Source organism: Barbatula barbatula (assembly GCF_947034865.1).
Source record: "Barbatula barbatula genome assembly, chromosome: 24".
Taxonomy (NCBI): domain Eukaryota; kingdom Metazoa; phylum Chordata; class Actinopteri; order Cypriniformes; family Nemacheilidae; genus Barbatula; species Barbatula barbatula.
In genome coordinates, this window is record NC_136787.1 from 561,247 (window position 1) to 581,613 (window position 20,367).

At 40.1% G+C, this 20,367-nt stretch overlaps 2 protein-coding genes across 2 annotated transcripts; both read left to right on the plus strand.

The window, feature by feature from the left end:
- Positions 1–196: 196 nt before the first annotated feature.
- Positions 197–4,484, plus strand: minar2 (membrane integral NOTCH2 associated receptor 2). The gene is made up of 3 exons (XM_079449350.1): positions 197–643; positions 2,260–2,499; positions 3,572–4,484. The coding sequence occupies exons 1-3, from the start codon at positions 437–439 to the stop codon at positions 3,755–3,757; spliced, it is 633 nt and encodes a 210-aa protein (XP_079305476.1). The 5' UTR covers positions 197–436; the 3' UTR covers positions 3,758–4,484.
- chsy3 (chondroitin sulfate synthase 3) lies at positions 4,390–19,735 on the plus strand. Its single transcript, XM_079449349.1, has 3 exons — positions 4,390–5,699; positions 6,169–6,452; positions 16,772–19,735. Exons 1-3 carry the CDS (start codon positions 5,183–5,185, stop codon positions 18,341–18,343), a joined length of 2,373 nt encoding a protein of 790 aa, XP_079305475.1. The 5' UTR covers positions 4,390–5,182; the 3' UTR covers positions 18,344–19,735.
- The last annotated feature ends 632 nt before the right edge of the window (positions 19,736–20,367 follow it).

The window sequence follows — 20,367 nt, forward strand, 5'->3', positions numbered from 1 at the left end:
TCAACAAAAGCTAGAACACTACCTGTTGAGAGAAGAGAGAAGAGAGAAGAGAGAAGAGAGAAGAGAGAAGAGAGAGGGTTATCATTTGTTTTTCATTTGTCTGTCCAGTATTCACAGAAGAGGTGTGTTTTAAGTAGTTTTTTGAAGGTTGTGAGAGATGTGGTTGACCGGACCGAGTTAGGAAGAAGGTTCCACCAGGAAGGAGTTGAGAAGGACAATGAACGGGAAAGAGATTTAATGCGCTTATGAGAAGACATTACAAGGCACCGCTGGTTTGCTGAACGCAGGGATCAGATTGTTCATTTTGTTCACGTCTGTGGGTTTATTTCATCATTCGATGTGAGATGTGTGGGAATGTGTCACATTATTAAAGCCTGTGCTGAGTCAGCGTGTGTCATGAGCAGGTTCAGATAGAGTTACAGCGAGCTGTGTCTTCATGAATAAATCAACTCTCACGCTGAGATCACACTCACGCCAGCCTCACAACACTTACAACATGGACATCACAGTCCTGCCCAACAACAATCATCCAGAGAAATTCCTGCAGCTGGATGTGGGAATTCTGCCGGTTACACATGGGATGTTTCAGATCGGTTCTGCGCTCTCTCGACAGAGACAATGGCACAACCGTATGTATTCACAGGTAAATCATGTCTCTTATCATGACGGAACATGGCACTGTTTGTCATCATTTCCCTGTCAGATACAGGTGTAGTCTGAAAAATGAATACATTTCTTGAATGTAAACTGTTGAGAACACAAGAATATGTTGTCATTCTGTAAATGTGTTAGTTATACAGCTTTCAAGTCCATTTCTGATTCTGTAAGTAGGAGGCATAAAATAATCATTTCAACAGATTGTCTTTGACTTCAAATGTAGGCCTTCACGTCAATATATCCTCATTATTGATTTATTATTTGATCTCCCGCGGATATAACTGCGATTCGGCTTCACTAGACAACACAAGTCACTCTTTAGCTTGCAGATCAATTCTAGCTGTTTTCACTTATCCGCGGTCCTCTGACTTTCAGTGAATGATGTCTGATAGTATATTTGACTAGATCCTTTACCTTAAAGCACTTTGAGCACAAAAGCAGTTTCTTTACGGAAGTCTGAATAAAGAAGTTGCTTTTGAAAGACTCTCGTGAGACGTTAATGTCGTACGTGCGCAGCCTCAGAGTAATAACAGACAGTCGGACTCGGTTGAAAAACCATCCAAACTTCTCATTCAGCTGGAGGGGTGACCCGCGCTTTGACTCATCCAGATGTGTGTTATCATTATGGCTCATTTACAGAATCAACAGGAATGTGTTGCCCTTAAATGACCACAGCACTTTCTAGTGTGTGTATAGAGTTAAACGCAAACTGCACAGTATGTTTTATAGACTCTGTATTTATTTTCTCCTCTATGGCAGTAATACGATCTGACATTATTTAATAATATCGTCTCGTGTGTTCAGCAGAACAAAGACATTAATAACAAATAACTTGGTTTTCTGTGAAATATGAATTTATCAATATTTCTGCAACATCTTCTGTACATTATGGCCAAAAACATCTTCACTGGTCTTGTCTGTCCAAAAGACAGATTGTCCCAGAAGTCTTGTGGTTTGTTCAGATGTAAAGCATAAGCTGTGAGCAATGTTGTTTTTAAAGAAACTCCCGGAAAACCTGTTCAAACAAGTCAGAAACATGAGCTTAATTCACTAAGGGTGCTCACGCACACAAGGAATTTGTTCTGGTTAGATGAGCTCTATTGTTTTAAACACACAGTATATACAGTACATAATAATAAATATAAATTATAGGATGAACATGAGACTGAATGGAAAGAAACATATGTATAACCCAACTGTGTACTGTAACCATGAATATAAGAGTCCCACTTGTTAAGCCTTTTTCTAATTCTACCGTCCTGAACTGTAGTCCTGTCCAGAGTCTGACATGTACAGGAGCTCTTGGGCGTTTGACCTGAATTCATCCCCTTCAGAGAAGATTTGAACGTGTTTATCCTCTTTATTCCTGTAGACGCAGTAAGGTTGTTCTTTGTTTGTTTGTTACAAATGGCTTCTCCATTTCTAATACGCCTATCGACCACCTGAGCGTTAAAGGACGTCAATGGTTTTCTATCATGGTCTGTCTGAGTACTTGATTCTGATTGGCTGGGAGGTTTATGGATTCTTCCATACATCATACACATAGAACTTGAAAACTATAATAAATAAATAATGCTTCTGAAGTCTGTCTGTGTTGTGTAGGGACGAGAAGGGGGGCGCGACGATAAGCCGTCAGCAGATGGCGGTGGTGTGTTCAGAGACAGAGATCTGGAAAAACACATCACTCCACAAACTCTGAAACCCAACATCAAACAGAATCCTCTATATGCCCACATCAGCATCATCAACAGCACAGAGGAGAACATCAAATCCAAACCATCCTGGACCATTCAGGAATACGACGGGCACACTGCACACGGACCGCTGGGAGACTACATGAAGGTATTGAATATGAATACACACCATTGTTTGGGGGGGTGAGGGTTGCTTTTCCATCCTCCGATCGGACAGGTGAGTCTGAAGAGATGGGAAGGAGGATTGGGATCTAAGATTCGGTTCACCCGAGCATCACCGTCCACACGCCACGGCCACAGGCTATCACACAGAATTTGGCTTAAGCTTATTCTCTCATCATTCATTCTCTCTCATGTGGTCGGACATCTGTATGTGAGTCTTTCATCAGGGAACACAACAGAACATATTTTGAGAAATATCATCACGAGCGATCTTCTTTTGTCTTCTGAAGACTCCAGAAGGTTTGACATGACATGACATGATATTTGTCTTATTTTACTTTTTAACACTAAAGTACATGAAAAGTCTGCTTGAGTTCTGTTCACGGCGTTCATCCCTTTTTAAACTTCACGTGGCTTCACAGGATCCACACTGACATATCCCAGCCCAAGAGTTGAGATAAAACTATAAAATAATGACAAGATCAAAATCAACCATAACTTGAAAGTATAATAATATGAACAATTTGTTTCTCTATTTAACATTTGACCATTTTTTTCACATATTGTGATCAACTTGAATCAGAAATCTCTATTGAAATAATCTGTATTTCAGCTGCAGTGATAACACCATACAGAACAGATTTAACATCTTCAATATTTCACATTAAACAAATGAGATTTACACACAAATTTACTCACAAGGATGAAATGACAAATCAAACCAATCACAATCTTCAATATTCACCTTTTACCTCTTTAGACAGTACAAATCATACACATGAAATATATAAGGTCACTGAACGTATGTGAAACCATATCTGACTGACACCATAATAAATATATAATAGAAAGATGTTATTGGCCATGACATCATTGGTTCATGTCAATATTTCAATCTGGCATTTCTATAGCTTTGAAAAGATAGCACATAAGTAAAGTATGAATATAAATTCATCACAGAAGGAAAAGCAGAACGTTTTTTCTGTTGTAGCTAAAACATTTCAAAGACAAAACACATTTCTATTGGAATGAAACTGAAGGTCAATCTGATCTTTCAGGAAGATCCAAGAGATCTAAACTTCTGGCTGGAAGATCTCTACACCCCCGGCTACGATTCCCTGCTCAAGAAGACACAAGCTGAACTGAGAAGAAAGAAGATTTGTAAAATATTATCATTCATCGTTTTGTTGGTTTGTGTTATTGTGATCATTATTACTGTGCCAATTGTGATAACACAACCTTAATGATCATTATTTACATTGTCTAAAAGCATTTTTATATTTGATAAACACTATAAAATGTCAATTTGATTTGCTGTTTTTGTAACATATTAATAAGGGTATTCTGTGTAAAAAATGAATTTTCTGTTAGCTGGAGAGAAATCAGAATATAAGAATGTATGATTAATTGTTTCCTGTTTTTCTTGTAAATTAGCTCTTTTTCTGCAATTTGACTCTATTTCAAAATAAACTGTAAAAAACGTTTTCTGGGGAGCGATGCAGAAACATTTTTTTTCCTGTAAAATTATTTTCACATGTATCGTATAAATCTGTGTTTTTTCCGTAATTTTACGTTTTTTAATGTATTTTCAAAATCAGCTTCAAAAATAACAGACAGAATTCTGTAAATGACATTTACAAGTTAAGGCTACAGAAATAAATATTATTAATATTAAGAAATAGAAAGATGATTTTGTATTTCCAGATATAATGAAATCTATGAAATGTTCAGTTTGTAAACCATGTCCATTATTATAATGTAATGCATTATGTTGTCCTCATGCAAACACAAACTTTTCCGTACAGTTATGACTTGGAGAACATCATCTCTACATGTTACAATATTCTGGCATAATTAAGGTTTCATTCGTCACATTTGAATGATTCTTTTATATCTCATTAATAATGAATACAAAAACATGACATGTAACCATTAAAAACATTGAAGTATTTATTAAATGCTGTCCTCCTGAACATGCAGTGTACGGGTCAGATTCAGATGCGACACGCTTCTGTGTGTGTGTGTGTGTGAATGAATCCTCTTGTGCTCTTATTGATGATTATCATGAAACTTTAAAAAGTCATCTTGTGTGTTTTTAACGTGATTGAACCTGCTGTACTCAGATCATGTGGAATCTCTTTCAAGAATCAATGTTGGTCACTCAGATCCAACACACATCAGCTCTTTGGTGTTTGTTCCAGTTGTGTATGTGGATCGTGCAGATGAGGGTCGCTGGTCTGGTCTGGTCTGGTCTGGTCTGGTCTTGGTTTAAGGACGGTGGTCTTGACTCAGACACATAATAAACACGTGTGCGCTAAACACTCACGTCAATCACGCCGACTGAAGACCGCTCGGCTCCGCCCCGCCCCGCCCGTCCCGCTTATATAGGCACGAGAAAGCGCCAGAGAGGAGCCGAGAAAAAGAAAAGTTTCGTCGCGTCGCGTCGCGTCGCGTCAGACTGTGAGGGAAATGGCGAGTGTGTTGAGCGGGCTGTCGTGAGAAACCCGTGGAAACGATGCGTCAACTTCACAGACGCTTGACCTTCCGCGGACCTACTGAAAACAGGTTCGCTTCATACTCCCTCAATACCGGCGAGAGACGCTGAGCTCGCGCTTAACGGGACAACGGCACCTCCCGGTCGCGCGCTCTCCGCAGATGTGAGACCGACGATGGCACTCAGGTCCAGAAGACCGTGGCTGCGCGTGATCGTGGGGGTGCTCTTGGGCTTCACGGCCACGTCGTGGCTGCTCGTGCCCAGGCTCGTGGAGCTGAGCGCGAGGAACAGAAGGTCCTCCTCGGCGTGTCCGAATTACAGTGACGTCAGGAGTAAAGTTTCATTCAGTGACGTCAGACAGCAGGAGCCCGGCGATGGTGACGCACGCGCATCTCCGGCTCAAAGCTTTCTGTATGTGGGGGTCATGACGGCTCAGAAGTATCTGACCACCAGAGCCGTGGCAGCCCACCGGACCTGGAGCTCCAGCACACCGGGCAGGGTGGAGTTCTTCTCCGGCGAGGGCTCCGAGGAGGCGGTGCTGCCCTCTCCGGTGCCCGTCATCTCACTGTCAGGCGTGGACGATTCGTATCCGCCACAGAAGAAGTCGTTCATGATGCTGAAGTACATGCACGACCATTACCTGCATCAGTACGAGTGGTTCATGAGAGCCGATGATGACGTCTACATCCGGGGTGACTATCAGGAGAGCAGGGGTTCTGGGAATGTCCTTTTCATGACGTTTTCACTAAAACAACATTTGAATGCGATAGAAAGTTGTATTCAGAAGATGCTTTAATAGGTTATTTTGGTGAATATAATACAAATGTAATGAAATCAATAAACGATAATAGATATTTATAAAGCATACATTGCCTTAATCTCATTCTCATTGTATACATTTATAAGAATGTATTGTGCGGTAGCATTTGTCTCATTTATTCATATACCTTCATTTAAAGTCGTTGTTTTACAGTTAATAGAATAGAGAGATTTATTGAGAAATGTAATAAAATATTGAGTTTTTTGTAGTTTTGGGGGTAAAGTTTGACCCACTCACCTTACAAATGACCCGCATGAAAACATATGTGCGATGCATTGGGTATTTTATTTGACATTGTCCAGGTGTGTTCTTCTCTTAACTTCGTTTGTGTTTCTGTGTAGGTGAGAAGCTGGAGTCATTCCTGCGCTCTCTGAACAGCAGTAAAGCGCTCTATCTGGGTCAGACGGGTCTGGGTACTACAGAGGAACTGGGTAAACTGGCCCTGGAGCCCGGAGAGAACTTCTGCATGGGCGGTCCGGGGATGATCTTCAGTCGTGAAGTTCTCCGCAGGATGGTGCCACACATCGGCGTCTGTCTCAGAGAGATGTACACCACACATGAAGATGTGGAGATCGGACGCTGCGTCAGGCGATTCGGAGGGACTCAGTGCGTCTGGTCATACGAGGTAATGTCTGTTCACATCCCGCTGTGGTATTTTCAGGTTGGTCTTCAGATGCTGTCTGGGGTTTCACAGCTCATTTCTCCAGTGATCGTGTTTGTACAGTTGTGCGGTTTCTGCACGGCTAAACATTTCCTGAGATTTCACAAACCCATTTATATGACTGAACCACAGAGATCTCTTGCCAATGTCTGAATTTCTGACCATCTTACCTTGGCTGTTTATGTGTTTTTAACCTGTGCACATGAGGAAAAGCATAACAGTCTCTGAATCATTGGGTTTCTGAGAGTTGCTTTATGTTGATCACTAAAGCAATGATTACATTACAGCTTTCCTGTATCTCAGTGGTAAGAGGTTGTGTGTTGGATCTCAGGGGATTGCAGATACCTGTGTATAAATGTATAGAATAATGCAATGTAAGTCGCTTAAAGCGTCTGCCAAACCAAATGTAAATTACTCACTGAAAGGCCAAACGATCTAACCCTGATTCACAGATTTTATTTTGCGACAATTCTGTATCATGCACTTATTCTGCAAACTGAAAGTAAAACAGAAGATTTTGAGGATCAAATGTAGGAAGAGGACTTACATTATTCAATTTAGGCAAATGGGCAGATGTCTGCTATGCGATGAAATGATACTCCTTCTCCACCCACTCTTCTAAAAATGTTCATTTCATCATCTCCCCTCATTCTACAGGCAGAAACACATCAGATAAATGAAGCTTTCCGTTAAGACATGCCAAACGATTCTCTTACGTTTGTCTGTCTCTGTCTGCATCAATTTAAAGGAGTAGGTCACAAATCATTTACTCACCCTCTTGTCATTTCAAACCTGTGTGACTTTCTTTCTTCCGCAGAACACAAAGATATTTTGAAGAAAGTTGGCCCCCCGTGAGCTTCTATTGTTACCAACATTCTTCAAAACATTTTCTTTTGTGCAGTATTTCATCTGCAGTATTTCCTCATTTAGCGAATTTTTTCCTGGCGATCAAAGTGTGTTTTATGCAAGACGGATACTGACAGATGTGTTTCTGTGGTGTGTCTGTAGTGTGAATGCAGAATTGTGCTGTCAGTCTCTGTGGACCTGGACTCATACAGTAAAAGAGTTGATGTGTGTCAGGGACCGGATGGTAGAGGGTGACACGGCAGTGGATTTTTGTTTCAGTAAAAATACAGTAAGAGTGCACAGAAATGTCGGTGAGCATGACAAGTCAACGGTTCCATCTCCTTGAATGGTGAAAAATCACAATTAAACAGCATATTTGCGATCGGTAATTCAACCCAATATAGATGGCACAATAACTCTGATTTGCTAAGCTTAAAACTGCGCTACAAATAACCATTTTCAAGGTCGCTTCAGCTACTGTGCACAGGCTGGCAAGTGCCTCTCTTAAGCTCCTCCCCAGAGAATCATCAGTCTTTATCCATTGACGATTGGATCGTCTATAATTTATAGACCTTCTAATCTATTCTAGAATCTATCATTTGTTTATTAAAAAACGTTTAAAGAATCTTGAATTAGTGTAAAGTCGGCTTAGTACATGACTTTCAGGGGAAAAAAATATTTTTTCAGTCTCAGAAAATATTTATGTAGCCTACTGTATATCGGCCAATAAATCAGTTATCAGCTTCCAATGGTCAAGATTTATTGGTTATAGTTATCGGGCAAAATGTAGATATCGGAGCATCCCTCTGTATTGAATAGATCAGAATAGCCACAGCTCTTCCAATAGCTGAACAGCACATCACTGTAGGGATACAGCAGACAGGTGGAAACGGCCACATCAGACTGTACATGTTTCACAACAAGTGCAGTGTTTCCCATAGGATTTTAACAGACTTGTGGCGCTGGTGAACTAATTAGCATATTTGTGACGTCATCACGTCAAAAGCAATTTTTGGAAAAAATAAAAAAACAACACTTGCAGGGTATAGCAGCCGGACGCCATGACATCACACTCGAAGGCAGCTAAGAGAAGCATAGGCAGCGAAACAGAAGTCTATTTGAATTATCAACAGAGAGCGTCTTTGCAATAACTGATCACATATTTAAAAACTACAATACTCATTTCTCAAAAGAAATGCAATCAAAAGTGGTTGAAAGTGGAAATGAAACGTACATTTACAGTGCATCCGGAGAGTCATAACATCGCTTTACTTTTTCCCATATTTTGTCATGTTACAGCCTTATTCTAAAATGGATTCAATTTCATTATTTTCCTCTAAATTCTACAAACAATACCCCATAATGACAACGTGAAAATCTTTGCAAATTTATTAAAAATAAAAAAGGAAAAAAGCACATACTGTATATAAGTGATCACAGCCTTTGCCAAGACACTCAAAATTGAGCTCAGGTGCCTCCTGTTAAAATCTGTTTGAAACTTTACAAAACATACAAAGAAAAACAGATTACACATAAATAATCCTGTTGTAATAATTGTGCTTAAAACTTACCGTATGTTTGTGTGTGTTGGTTTTGTTCACGTCACATGAGCTGTAAACACATTAACAGTGCTCAGTGTGTGTGTGTGTATGAGCACCTGGAACATTCCCAGAACATCTCCAACTGTCTGGAAACATTCCTGAGCGTCTGATAGAGAAAGAGTCTGTCTGTACAGATGATGAGAACATCAGACCATTATACAGTATGTCCCAAAACAAACAGAAAAGTCATGAATCTGAAAGTTTAAAACAAATCCAGTGTCCATGTCTTCATCTGAAAGTGAAAGGAAGAGTTCCTTAGAGACATTACTGCTATCTGTTATTGAATTATTTTACAACTAACATAAAATCAACACAACCACAAAAACGCTTACATTACAACAATAACATCGAAAAAAAATTAAGATTCATCAACAACTGAACATATTGCATCATTATAACACCACTGTGTCGAAAAGAACATTAGGTCATTCATCATCTTCTAAAACTTCAAATCAACCCAGACTTTTGCTTTTATCATATTTTTTTAAATAGATATAACTTCACCTCCTTCTGATCCCTCAATTATATTTCTCCTACTTATATAAATAACCATTTTTGCTTCACCTATAATAAAGTTCAAAAGCTGCCATTTTATTTTCTGATTTGTACTGATACCCAATAATGAAACCCTGAATGCTAAAAAGTACATTGAACTTGCTAAAAAACAAACCCCAAAAATCTAATAAATAACACAATTTTGTACATTCCGAAAAGAAAAATAGTTTCCCTTTTTTCCCCATAAAAGAGACGTATATTGCAAAGACATATATAACAAAATCATTGACAGGAACTCCGCTGTGTAAAATCCTCCATTTATAAAACACTTGCCTTGTCGGATTAACATCATCATTCAAATGCAGTTTTTAAATTATATAATAACTGCTGGTGGGCCTGAACTAGATAATTGGTAAATATGGCCTCCGCCGGCCGCCAGGGTGCGGAGGAGGATCGAGCAGTCAACCGAGCGACCAGTACCGTCGCATGGCCCCGCGAGGAAGAGCTCCTCGGCTGGTTTATGACCGAGCGACAGTGTGTCAGGGAACCGTACCAGGATTCTTTTTCCTCCTTCTTTATTGAACTTTGCTACAAATCTGATTCAAACTTTAACACAGCATCTATACAATTTCTTGCTGTCAACCTCACAAAAATGTAATTTTTCAAATCATGAAGACTCTTAACAATTTTCCTTCACAATCTCCAAACCTCGGAGTGATTGTTTTGGAGGATTAATTAAGGACTGTATTTACTGGAATAGGTGGATTTGTATCCGCACTGGTTTGTCGGTAAGAACACATACGACTCAGATTTGAAGCAGAGTTTGTAGTTTACTCTCGATTCAGGTTGAATAGTAACAAAAAGTGGTGACAGTAAGTGGTCTGAAAATAATAAAGAATAACAATAATATTAGATATACAGCTAAATCAATAACATTCACCAAGGCAATAAACTGGTAACGTTATTAAAGTTATTGCAGTTCCTAGATAATCCACAAGGTGGCATTCAAGGGACGCACATAGAGTTAGTTGTTATGTGAGACGCCATTATAGTGTCATTACAGGCAGTAACATCCAATATAAGAAATGGCACATAACGCGATATTTACACAAATATAGGCAAACAACCATATAAACCACCATCCAGAGATATATCTCACTCTATGAACGTACTCATGTATTACTTATATTAAACATAAACGTATAAACATTGGCGCATGGGCGCTAGCGTGAGCTGCCGCGATGGTGAGCAAAACGAGCTCGTGCTAACTCAATAAAGTACACAGATCTACTTTAAACGCATATATAACATCACAGGATAAAGGAAATAAACAACTTACATTCTTGTCAGTAACTCGCTCACATAAACCACTACTAAAGGAAAGATGAGATATCAATCTCCTGCATGGGAGCATTCGTATTTTGTTCGTCTCTTACTGACTGACGTCATTTATTAAACGACGCTCTGATTGGATGAAACCTTCTTATCATTGCCGCCCCCAAATATGCCAAGCATATTTGCACTCTCTAAATTAATCAGTCTGAGGAGCTAAGACGAGTTCCCTTTGATCTGTGAATGCAGGAAGGGGGATCAAGCGAGAAACAGGCCGGGTATAGGTCTTATCCTTAACTTGAATCTCAGAAGATCTGATATGGCCATCAGAACCTGGGAAGGTCTTCGCAACTTTGCCTACCAACCACAATGCTCGTGGTAGTTGTGGATCAACCAGCATTACCACTGTTCCGGTAGAAATGTCACTGGCATATGTGTGCCACTTGTTGCGGGTCTGTAGTGTAGGCAGGTAGTGCTGGATGAAACTTGACCAGAACTGGTCGGCCAGAACCTGACTATGCTTCCACCTTCTTCGACCCATGAGCTCTGTAGCAGGATAAACTACGAGTGGTAGTGAGCTATCTGGCCGCCCCATCAGCAAATAATTTGGTGTAACAGGGTCAAGATCAGCTACATTACTGGAAGTGTAACCCAGGGGCTTGCTATTAAGCATTCCCTCAACCTCAATGAGGACTGTTTGGAGAACTTCCTCAGTTACGACTTGGGAGCTGACTGTGATGCGAAGAGCAGTCTTGACCGACCTAATTTCTCTTTCCCACACACCTCCAAAGTGGTCCAGGTGGGTTAAAGTGAAAAGAAATCTTTTGTTTAGCTAAATTTAGCTGGATCTGTGGAGTAAGCGATGCAAAGGCTTCTTGCAACTCTCTCTGTCCTCCGTGAAAGTTAGTGCCATTGTCTGAATATAACTCGCGAGGTGTGCCACGGCGAGCTATAAACCTCCTTAAGCCCATAAGAAAGGAATCAGTATCGATGGCTGTAAGGAGGTCTAGATGAACGCTTCGTGTCGTGAGACACTTAAAGATGATTCCCCACCTTTTCTCACATCGTCGGCCAATCTTAACTTGGAATGGCCCAAAACAGTCCATGCCTGTACTGTAGAATGGGGGTTTGAGCAGTCTGAGTCGAGCTGGAGGTAGATCTGCCATTCGGGGAATAACTGGTTTGTTCTTCCATTTTTGGCAGTCTTTGCACAAATGTTGTTGTTTGCGTATAGCTTCTCGTCCTCTCAATATCCAAAAGCTTCTCCTTATCTCTCCGAAGACTCTTTCAGGTCCTGGATGGCAGAGTTTACTATCAAAGTCTCGGATCAGTAACTTGGTAACCCAATGATGTGGGTCTAGGACTGCAGGGTGTATAGCTGGCATCTCTAGTCCTTCAACTCGACGTAAACGGCCACCAACTCTTATGAGCTGACAAGAGTCGTCAAATTCTGGGGCAAGAGCAAGTAGTCAACTAGTGGAAGGTACAGATTTGCCGGCTTTTAGCAATTTGTATTCATCTGGAAAACTATCAATTTGAGATTTCTGCAAGATATGCCATTCTGCAGTTTGGTAGTCCACTGCTGACGGTGGTCCTGTATCTTTCAGACCCTGAACCGTGGCCTCTACTAACTCATTCCAGGTGTTGTGTGTGGTAGGGTCAGGGATGTCAGGAACAACAACTTCTGTCATAAGGCCACAGAAAATTCCTTTACGCTGCTCTGTTTTGATTTCCGGTGGTCGTATTGGAGGAGTGACAGGCCATACTGACTCAGACTTAAGCAGGAATGATGGTCCCTGACTCCATCTGTTGGGCACTGATAACTGAGAAAGAGTTTTACCTCTGGTGAGGTCGTCCGCTGGATTACTGCTGGAATCCACATATCGCCAGGAACATTCTGCAGTCAGCTCTTGAATTTCGGCTATCCTGGTTCCAACGAACACCTTGAATCTGTATGATTCAGAGTTGAGCCCGGCTAGAACAGTAGTGGAATCTGTCCAAAGTGTCACTGTATTGATCTTTAGAGTGAGCTCAGTTTGCAAGAGTTTGGCTAATTGGGCACCATTCAGGGCAGCACACAGCTCTAATCGTGGGATGGTCAGACGTCGTTTCGGGGCAACCTTGGATCTTGCTAGTATAAAGGCTAACTGGACATGACCACTGTCCTCCTCAGTACATAGGTATGCGACAGATCCATATGCTTGCTCGGATGCGTCGCAAAAGATGTGAATCTGTCTGGTGGTGTGAGTCTGGTCAACCTCTAAGGATGTGACACAGCGGGGAAGTGAAATACTCGCTAACGTAGGGAGTTCTCCCATTCCTTCCAGGATCTCAAAAGGTCATCAGGTAGATTTGGGTCATCCCATTCTCGTTGCTTGTCCCATAATCTCTGGACTAAAACCTTGGCCCGTGTGGTGAATGGGATTATGAAACCTAGGGGGTCGTACTGGGTTGCAAGTACCTTGTAGATGTGTCGAAGGGTACATGCTCCAGACTTGACAGGACGATTATTATACCCAAGGAGATCTGATTTGCAGTGCCACCTTAATCCTAATGCAGATTCTTGCACATCGATACGATCTGCAGATATCAATCTCCTGCATCGGAGCATTCGTATTTTGTTCGTCTCTGACTGACTGACGTCATTTATTAAACGACGCTCTGATTGGATGAAACCTTCTTAACAGTGATGCAAACTCCCGGAAGGGATCATACATATTTGGAAGCATATTTCCTTAAAAAAACTCTCCTGTGGGAATCCTACAGGAAACATACAGGAATCCTTCAGGGATGCTACAGGAAAGCTAAAGTGTTCAGTTCCTACTGGACTTCTAACAAACTATTATGAATACTCATTCTGTTGGACTGCCGAAATTATTTTCAGAGCCTCCTTTATAACAAAACACTTAAAAATGAGTCTCAAATTTAAATAAAAACAAACTCGAAAAATCTTAATTGTGTATTGTTTAGTGCCCAAACGGGTTTGGAAAGATGTGAAGTCTGAAGAAAATGAATACTCTGAATAAACGTGGCCCATCATTCTGTAGAAACCAGTATGTCTGGACTCTGGAAATAGAGAGACATTTGTTGCCTTAACTTCGCTAATAAAACCTGTATAAATATAATGACATGGATATGTGGCCCTCACCTCTCATGTCCACTCAGTGTTGCAGTGTAACAGTGTCCTTCTTATGTAGCCTGAGACATATAAGTATACAGTATATATATAAAGTACTGTAAACAGGAAATGATCATCTTAGTTGATATGTAAAATATCAAAAAGGACAAGGCATTTGTTTAACTAGGATATATAAGTCACTTTCAAAAAAATACCTGAGTGCATCTTGAGGCAACAACAATGGAATGGACTTATTTTACAATATATCAGTGTTATTTTCAATTAATACATTAGAATGTATAACCTGCTAAGGAGTTGTCAAGTTTTTCAAAAAAGCTTTTCTTTTACACCCACAAATAGCATGGTCCATTCTCTCAAATGTGTCATCAATCAGAATCCTATAGGATGAATTTCATCTCAAAACTATAAACAAATGTATGCGCAGTCATGATACTCTCGTTTGCGATTTTGCGTTGGAAAATCCACACACAAATAACTTCTGATCCACACACAACCGTTGCCTAAGAAAAGCAACTACCACTAGATGACAGTCTCACTGAGCTTTACAGTACCCAGTGGCATGAAAGACTGCATATATTTGACATTCGGTTGACGGAATCTTTTTTTTATCACATAATCAACCAATACATACAATATTTATATTCTATGACATGATAGTGTATATTCTAAGATTTCATTGTAGAGCATGCTGATCAACCGCCACCCTTAGGCTGAATTGCATATAGACACAAGACGTCTGTCCAATGTGTTTTGTGCGTGTGCTCAGGCACACTATTCATATAAAGCCCAGAGTCTGATACACCTAAATTTGTAGTCATATTTACACAACAATGAACAATGGTCTGTGCTTTACATCCACTCTGGTCAAACTTTTCTGGTCAACCACTCTGGTCCGCCTTTCTGTGTCTTTGGTGTGTTATAAGCTTTCCTGTATCTCAGTGGTAAGAGCGTTGTGTTATCAACGTAAGGTTGTGTGTTTGATTTAAGGGGATTGCAGATACCTATAGGATAATGCAATGTAAGTCGCTTTGGATAAAAGCGTCTGCCTAATGCCTAAATCTAAATGTTATAAGTTGCCCATGCATGTATTAAACACTTAAAATAGCAAAAATTAAAGTGTCAGAAGAAAAGATGCGTTCTATGTAAAAGCGAATGCTCACCCAGACCTGACCGAAACGCCTCGTGTAGCCACACCCCCACAAATCTACATCAGCTCGTGGTATGATTTGACTAAGACCGCCCAAATGTAAACACAAGTAAGGTGGGTGTATCTATCAGTACAATTGAAGATGAACCTGATGTTCCAAATATGGTGAGAGCCGTTACATTCCCTTCATACGCTTGGAGTATTCCACCAATCACTACACACTAGTGAACTGGCCAATCACAGCACACCTCGCTTTTCAGTGCGATGAGCTTTGTGAAAAATCTGCACGTTTCAGAGAGGCGGAGCAAAGAGGAGATACAGACATGCACGTGTGTGGAAAACAGCGTTTTTGAACCTTAAATCATGTAAACACATTACATTACATCTAAAACAAAGGTTATATTTTTTCTGTCCTGAATCAGACGCTTACATACAACATACAGCTCACTTTAACTTAAGTCTTCAACAACTGATCTCTCTCTCTCTGGGTAAAAGTACTTTTTTTCTCTGAACTTGAATGAGACATTAACCAGATAAGTATACTTTTTTGAGAAGCAGACCGCAGACATGAAGTAAATAAAAAATAAAGTTAAAATAAATATAGCACAAGGGCAACTTTTCCTTTAAAGACACAGCTCATTTTCCATGATTACAGAGGCCGAACACGTTTTATAAACTGCCACAAATACGTAAAAGTGCAGTGGAGTGCTATATGGAACACAAGATATGATAGCCAATGCAAGGGTGACGAAAACACAATAATGTAAATCAGGAACGTTTGTGTCATGTAGCACATGGGTTTAAGACTTGTTTTATACGATGAAACTCCATTTTCACCTCGATTAACCAACAGTGTCTGGAAACCGTTAGGACTGCACATACTGTATCTTAGGAAACACAGAAAAAATCATAGTAATATCCATTCATAATGAGGTAATGGTCTATTCAACGCAGTTGAATAGCTGACAAAGAGTAAATCCTAAACTGAGTTACTTCTTTTTTAATAAAATTGAGGAATCAGGAAATTATTACAGCTGTGCAGCCGGCAAATAAAGAATTTACTCATACACATTGTAACAGAACCCAAGGTGAACAGCTTCAGTTTTCCACTGAAACTGCACAGAAAGAGCTCCCAAAACTGATCGAATCAGCCAAATGACACTATTCACAAAAATCTACTAAAAGAGGTCAATTTTAAAAATGACATACATCTAGGGTTAAATCTGGAGTGCCAGAGGGATCCGTTTTAGGCCCCATTCTTTGTTCACTGTACATGCTTCCTTTTTGAGACATTATTGGGAAACATAACATCAGTTTCCATTGTTTTGCTAATGATACTCAGCTTTACATTTCCTGGCCAACAACTTTCTTATGCAAAATTATTCTATTGAATGTATTATTACACCAAACGCCGGGAAATATAAACAATGTCCAGTAAAAGAGGTTTGAGAGTAGAGTCCTTAGATGATTGTTCAATTGTGTCGTCCCCCACAGTTAGACACCTGGGTGTGTTGCTAGATCTCAAATGTGTGTCGGACAGCATTCTTCCATTTAAGAAACATCTCTAAACTGTGGCCAATGCTTTCTGTTTCAGACGTGGAGAAACCTATCCATGCATTGATGACCTCACAAATACATTATTTCATATGTATTGGATGTTGAAGCATATGTGCTAATGGACTGAAATGAAAATACTGTCTATTTTTCTTCTTTCTCTCTGCAGATGCAGCAGCTGTTTTATGAAAATTATGAACACAACAAGAAAGGCTTTATTCAAGAGCTGCACAGCAGCAAAATCCACAAAGCCATCACACTTCACCCCAACAAGCATCCGGCCTACCAGTACCGGCTCCATAGCTACCTGCTCAGCCGCAAGATCTCTGAGCTGCGTCAGCGCACCATTCAGCTGCACCGCGAGAGTGTCACCATGAGCCGCCTCGCCAACACTGAAGTTCAGTGGGAGGACCAGCTGCTGGGGGGGACACCATCATACACACGCTACCGGCCCACCGACCGTAGAGATGTCATTGAGTGGGAATTTTTGACAGGTAGGTACCTGTACTCCACCGGTGAGAAGCAAATGCCCCGCCAGGGTCTTGGAATCCTGATCCGCACTGCGCTGGAAGACACTGTGCTTCAAGTGATGGAAATGATCAATGAAAACTCCAAAGGTCGAGGGCGAGTTATCGACTTTAAAGAGATCCAGTATGGCTATAGGCGGGTGGATCCGCTTCATGGCGCTGAATACATCCTGGACCTTCTGTTGCTTTACAAGAAGCACAAGGGCAGGAAGGTGACGGTGCCGGTTCGGAGACATGCTTACCTACAACAATCCTTCAGTCGTCCATTCCTCAGAGAGGTGGAGGAACTGAATGTTAGCGAGCTGGAAGACGTCATCAACAGTGAATCTCATTCCCTCTCCTTTCTCTCTAGTTCTCTCAAGATTTTCTCTTCCTTCCAGATCTCAGAATCCACAAAAGAGATGCACAGCCGAAGTCAAAGAAAGGTCCACTTTCTTGTACCTCTCAGTGGCCGCTATGAAATATTTATGCGTTTTATGGAAAACTTTGAGCGAATCTGCCTTATTCCAAATCAACATGTCAAACTGATAGTAATCCTGTTTGATAATGATGCAAACCAGGATAAAGAGAGACACCTGGAACTGCTTAAGGAATACCACAGCAAATATCCTAAAGCAGATATGTCCTTCATTCCCATGACCGGAGTCTTCTCTCGAGGTTTGGCTCTTGAAATGGGCTCTTCACAACTGAGGAACAACTCACTGCTCTTCTTCTGTGATGTGGATTTGGTCTTCAATACTGATGCCCTACAGAGATGTCGAGACAACACTATTGAAGGAAGTCAGGTGTACTTCCCTGTTGTTTTCAGTCAGTATGATCCCAAAGTCATCTATTCTGGTGAACCTACGGATGAAAGCAACTTTATTTTTACGAAGAAGAGTGGATTCTGGCGGGATTATGGGTTTGGTATCAGCTGTATATTTAAAAGCGATCTGCTCAAATCTGGAGGCTTTGACACGTCAATACAAGGCTGGGGTTTGGAGGATGTTGATTTGTTTACTAAAGTCATTCATTCTGGTTTGAAAGTGTTTCGCTCTCAAGAAGCAGGTATTGTTCATATTTATCACCCTGTCCACTGTGACTCACATTTAGAGCCCAAGCAATACAAAATGTGCCTTGGCTCCAAAGCCAGCACGTACGCCTCTACAACGCAGCTGGCAGAAGTGTGGTTGTCGAAACATTTAGGTGTGGGCTATAACAGAACTTCATCCTGATGTTCCAAACAATCCATCAGCATCATAGTAGTTAACATCACTTCTGCCAGGAGCGAACAGCAGTGAACTCACTGTTTGTGTGTGCGTGTTTAAAGATGCTATTTATAAAAACCAATCTCATGCAAATATGTAGACATGTCTCCATAATATCAAAAGTAGAAAGAAAGGAACGCATTCCGTTGCATTTCTTCTTTCACCAATGTTTTTATGGCAGCCCATAAAACCGTATGGTAAAAAGTTATAGAAATGTTCACACAGATAGTGAACAGTATGAAATGATACCAAATCAAATTTGGAGCCTTTAACTCAAACCCTGTTGTACCACCAACAGTCCAAAGTTTAAAGCTGTATCTGAGGTCTCCCCTTACGGTTTGCCCAGGTAAGAGATGCTTTGAAAACCACCATGAATAACTTCTATCCTAATAACTATCCTTAGCTGTTTTACTGTATATCACAGTGGCCGAAAATGCAAAAAAGAAAAGTTTGATATGGATTTGTTTTAATGCTTTTGAGATTAATTATAACTTCTTAATGAAATGCGATACTTTTACTATATTTGATACAATGATTAATGGGCAAAGTCTGAGAACAAGTGAGGAAAAGTGTGACCCCATAACTTAGACTTGCAACTATATTTTTCATCATTTACATTAATGCATTTGGCAGACGCTTTTAAGCGACTTGTATAGCATTATCCTATAAATCTGTTGCCAAGTACAGTATGTGTAATCCCCTGGGATCCAACCCACAACTTTGGCATTGTTAGCAGAATGCTCTTACCACTGAGATACAGGAAAGTAGCTCTAACTACTAATTTATGCTGCACAATTAATGCCATCATGAAGAACAAACACTATGAGCACTATGAGCAAAACATTTGAAGAACATTGACAATGCTTTTCTAAACAACAAATGAAAATACCATTACCATCTTATATATATGCTCCATGTTTAAACAAAGAAACTTTATTGTCATATTTATTTGAAATAACATAAGGATGAGACACAAATTAAATTTCATTGTCTCTATAATTGCTTGAAAATGATGTTACGATTTGTAAATATTAATGGTTATAAAATGGGCTATAAAAGAATTTCTTTAAGTTTTACATTATTATTATTTTAAATATGACTTTTCAGGTTTTCAGGCATGACTCACTTTTACATACTCACAATTTTGGTGTAATTTCTCTGTCTATTTCTGCATCCTCCAAAGCTGATTTATTACACAGACCTGAGCTGACAGTCACTGTAAAGCTTTTGTATACTGTATTTGGAACTACTTCTTAACAAGATGACATCATCCACCAAATACTGTTTATAACCTCAGGAGTCCTCTTCAACAGAGTATTTTTTATGTGATGAAAATAAAAGCGGTCACATTGCAATTATAATATTTTTGCCTTTTTAGTTTTGTGATGTTATGTACAGGTTACCATTATACATCATGTGCTTTAACTGTATGTGCTTTAATGAACATCTTGTTTTCCATTTACCTTCGGAAAAATCCTTCAGCAGAGCGAAGACATTTCAGATCATTATCTGGTATCATGCTTGCTTCAATACCCAATGGTGGCAAATCACTTCTAGTTACAAATATTGTAGAACAATAACTTCGACTACAAAAGGTGCGTTTCTTGATAATCTGCCTGAATTGTCTCAAATCTCTAGCACGAGTAATAACGTTGAAGATCTTGACTTTACCATTGAACTTTTGAATGCCACGGCCGACACCGTGGAATAATGAACTCACTCAGGCTCTAAAGAAAGCGGCACAAAAAATGGAGCGCAACTTTAAGAAAACTAAATTAGAGGTATTTCGTACTGCCTGGAAGGATAGTGTTAAAAAATACAGGAAAGCCCTAAAAACGTCTCGATCCGCCTACCTTTCATCACTAATAGAAGAAAACCAGCATAACCCTAGGTTTTTATTTGATACAGTGGCTAAATTAACCAAAAATAAATCGTCAGCGACTTCTGATTCTGTATACCAGCATAGCAGTGATGATTTTATGAACCATTTC

Coding starts and splice junctions, on each gene's coding strand:
- minar2 (XM_079449350.1), top strand. CDS start 437: ATGAATAAATCAACTCTCACGCTGAGATCACACTCACGCCAGCCTCAC. Junction 644..2,259: donor ACAACCGTATGTATTCACAG/GTAAATCATGTC, acceptor TGTGTTGTGTAG/GGACGAGAAGGGGGGCGCGA. Junction 2,500..3,571: donor CGCTGGGAGACTACATGAAG/GTATTGAATATG, acceptor CTGATCTTTCAG/GAAGATCCAAGAGATCTAAA.
- chsy3 (XM_079449349.1), top strand. CDS start 5,183: ATGGCACTCAGGTCCAGAAGACCGTGGCTGCGCGTGATCGTGGGGGTG. Junction 5,700..6,168: donor TGATGACGTCTACATCCGGG/GTGACTATCAGG, acceptor GTTTCTGTGTAG/GTGAGAAGCTGGAGTCATTC. Junction 6,453..16,771: donor AGTGCGTCTGGTCATACGAG/GTAATGTCTGTT, acceptor TTCTCTCTGCAG/ATGCAGCAGCTGTTTTATGA.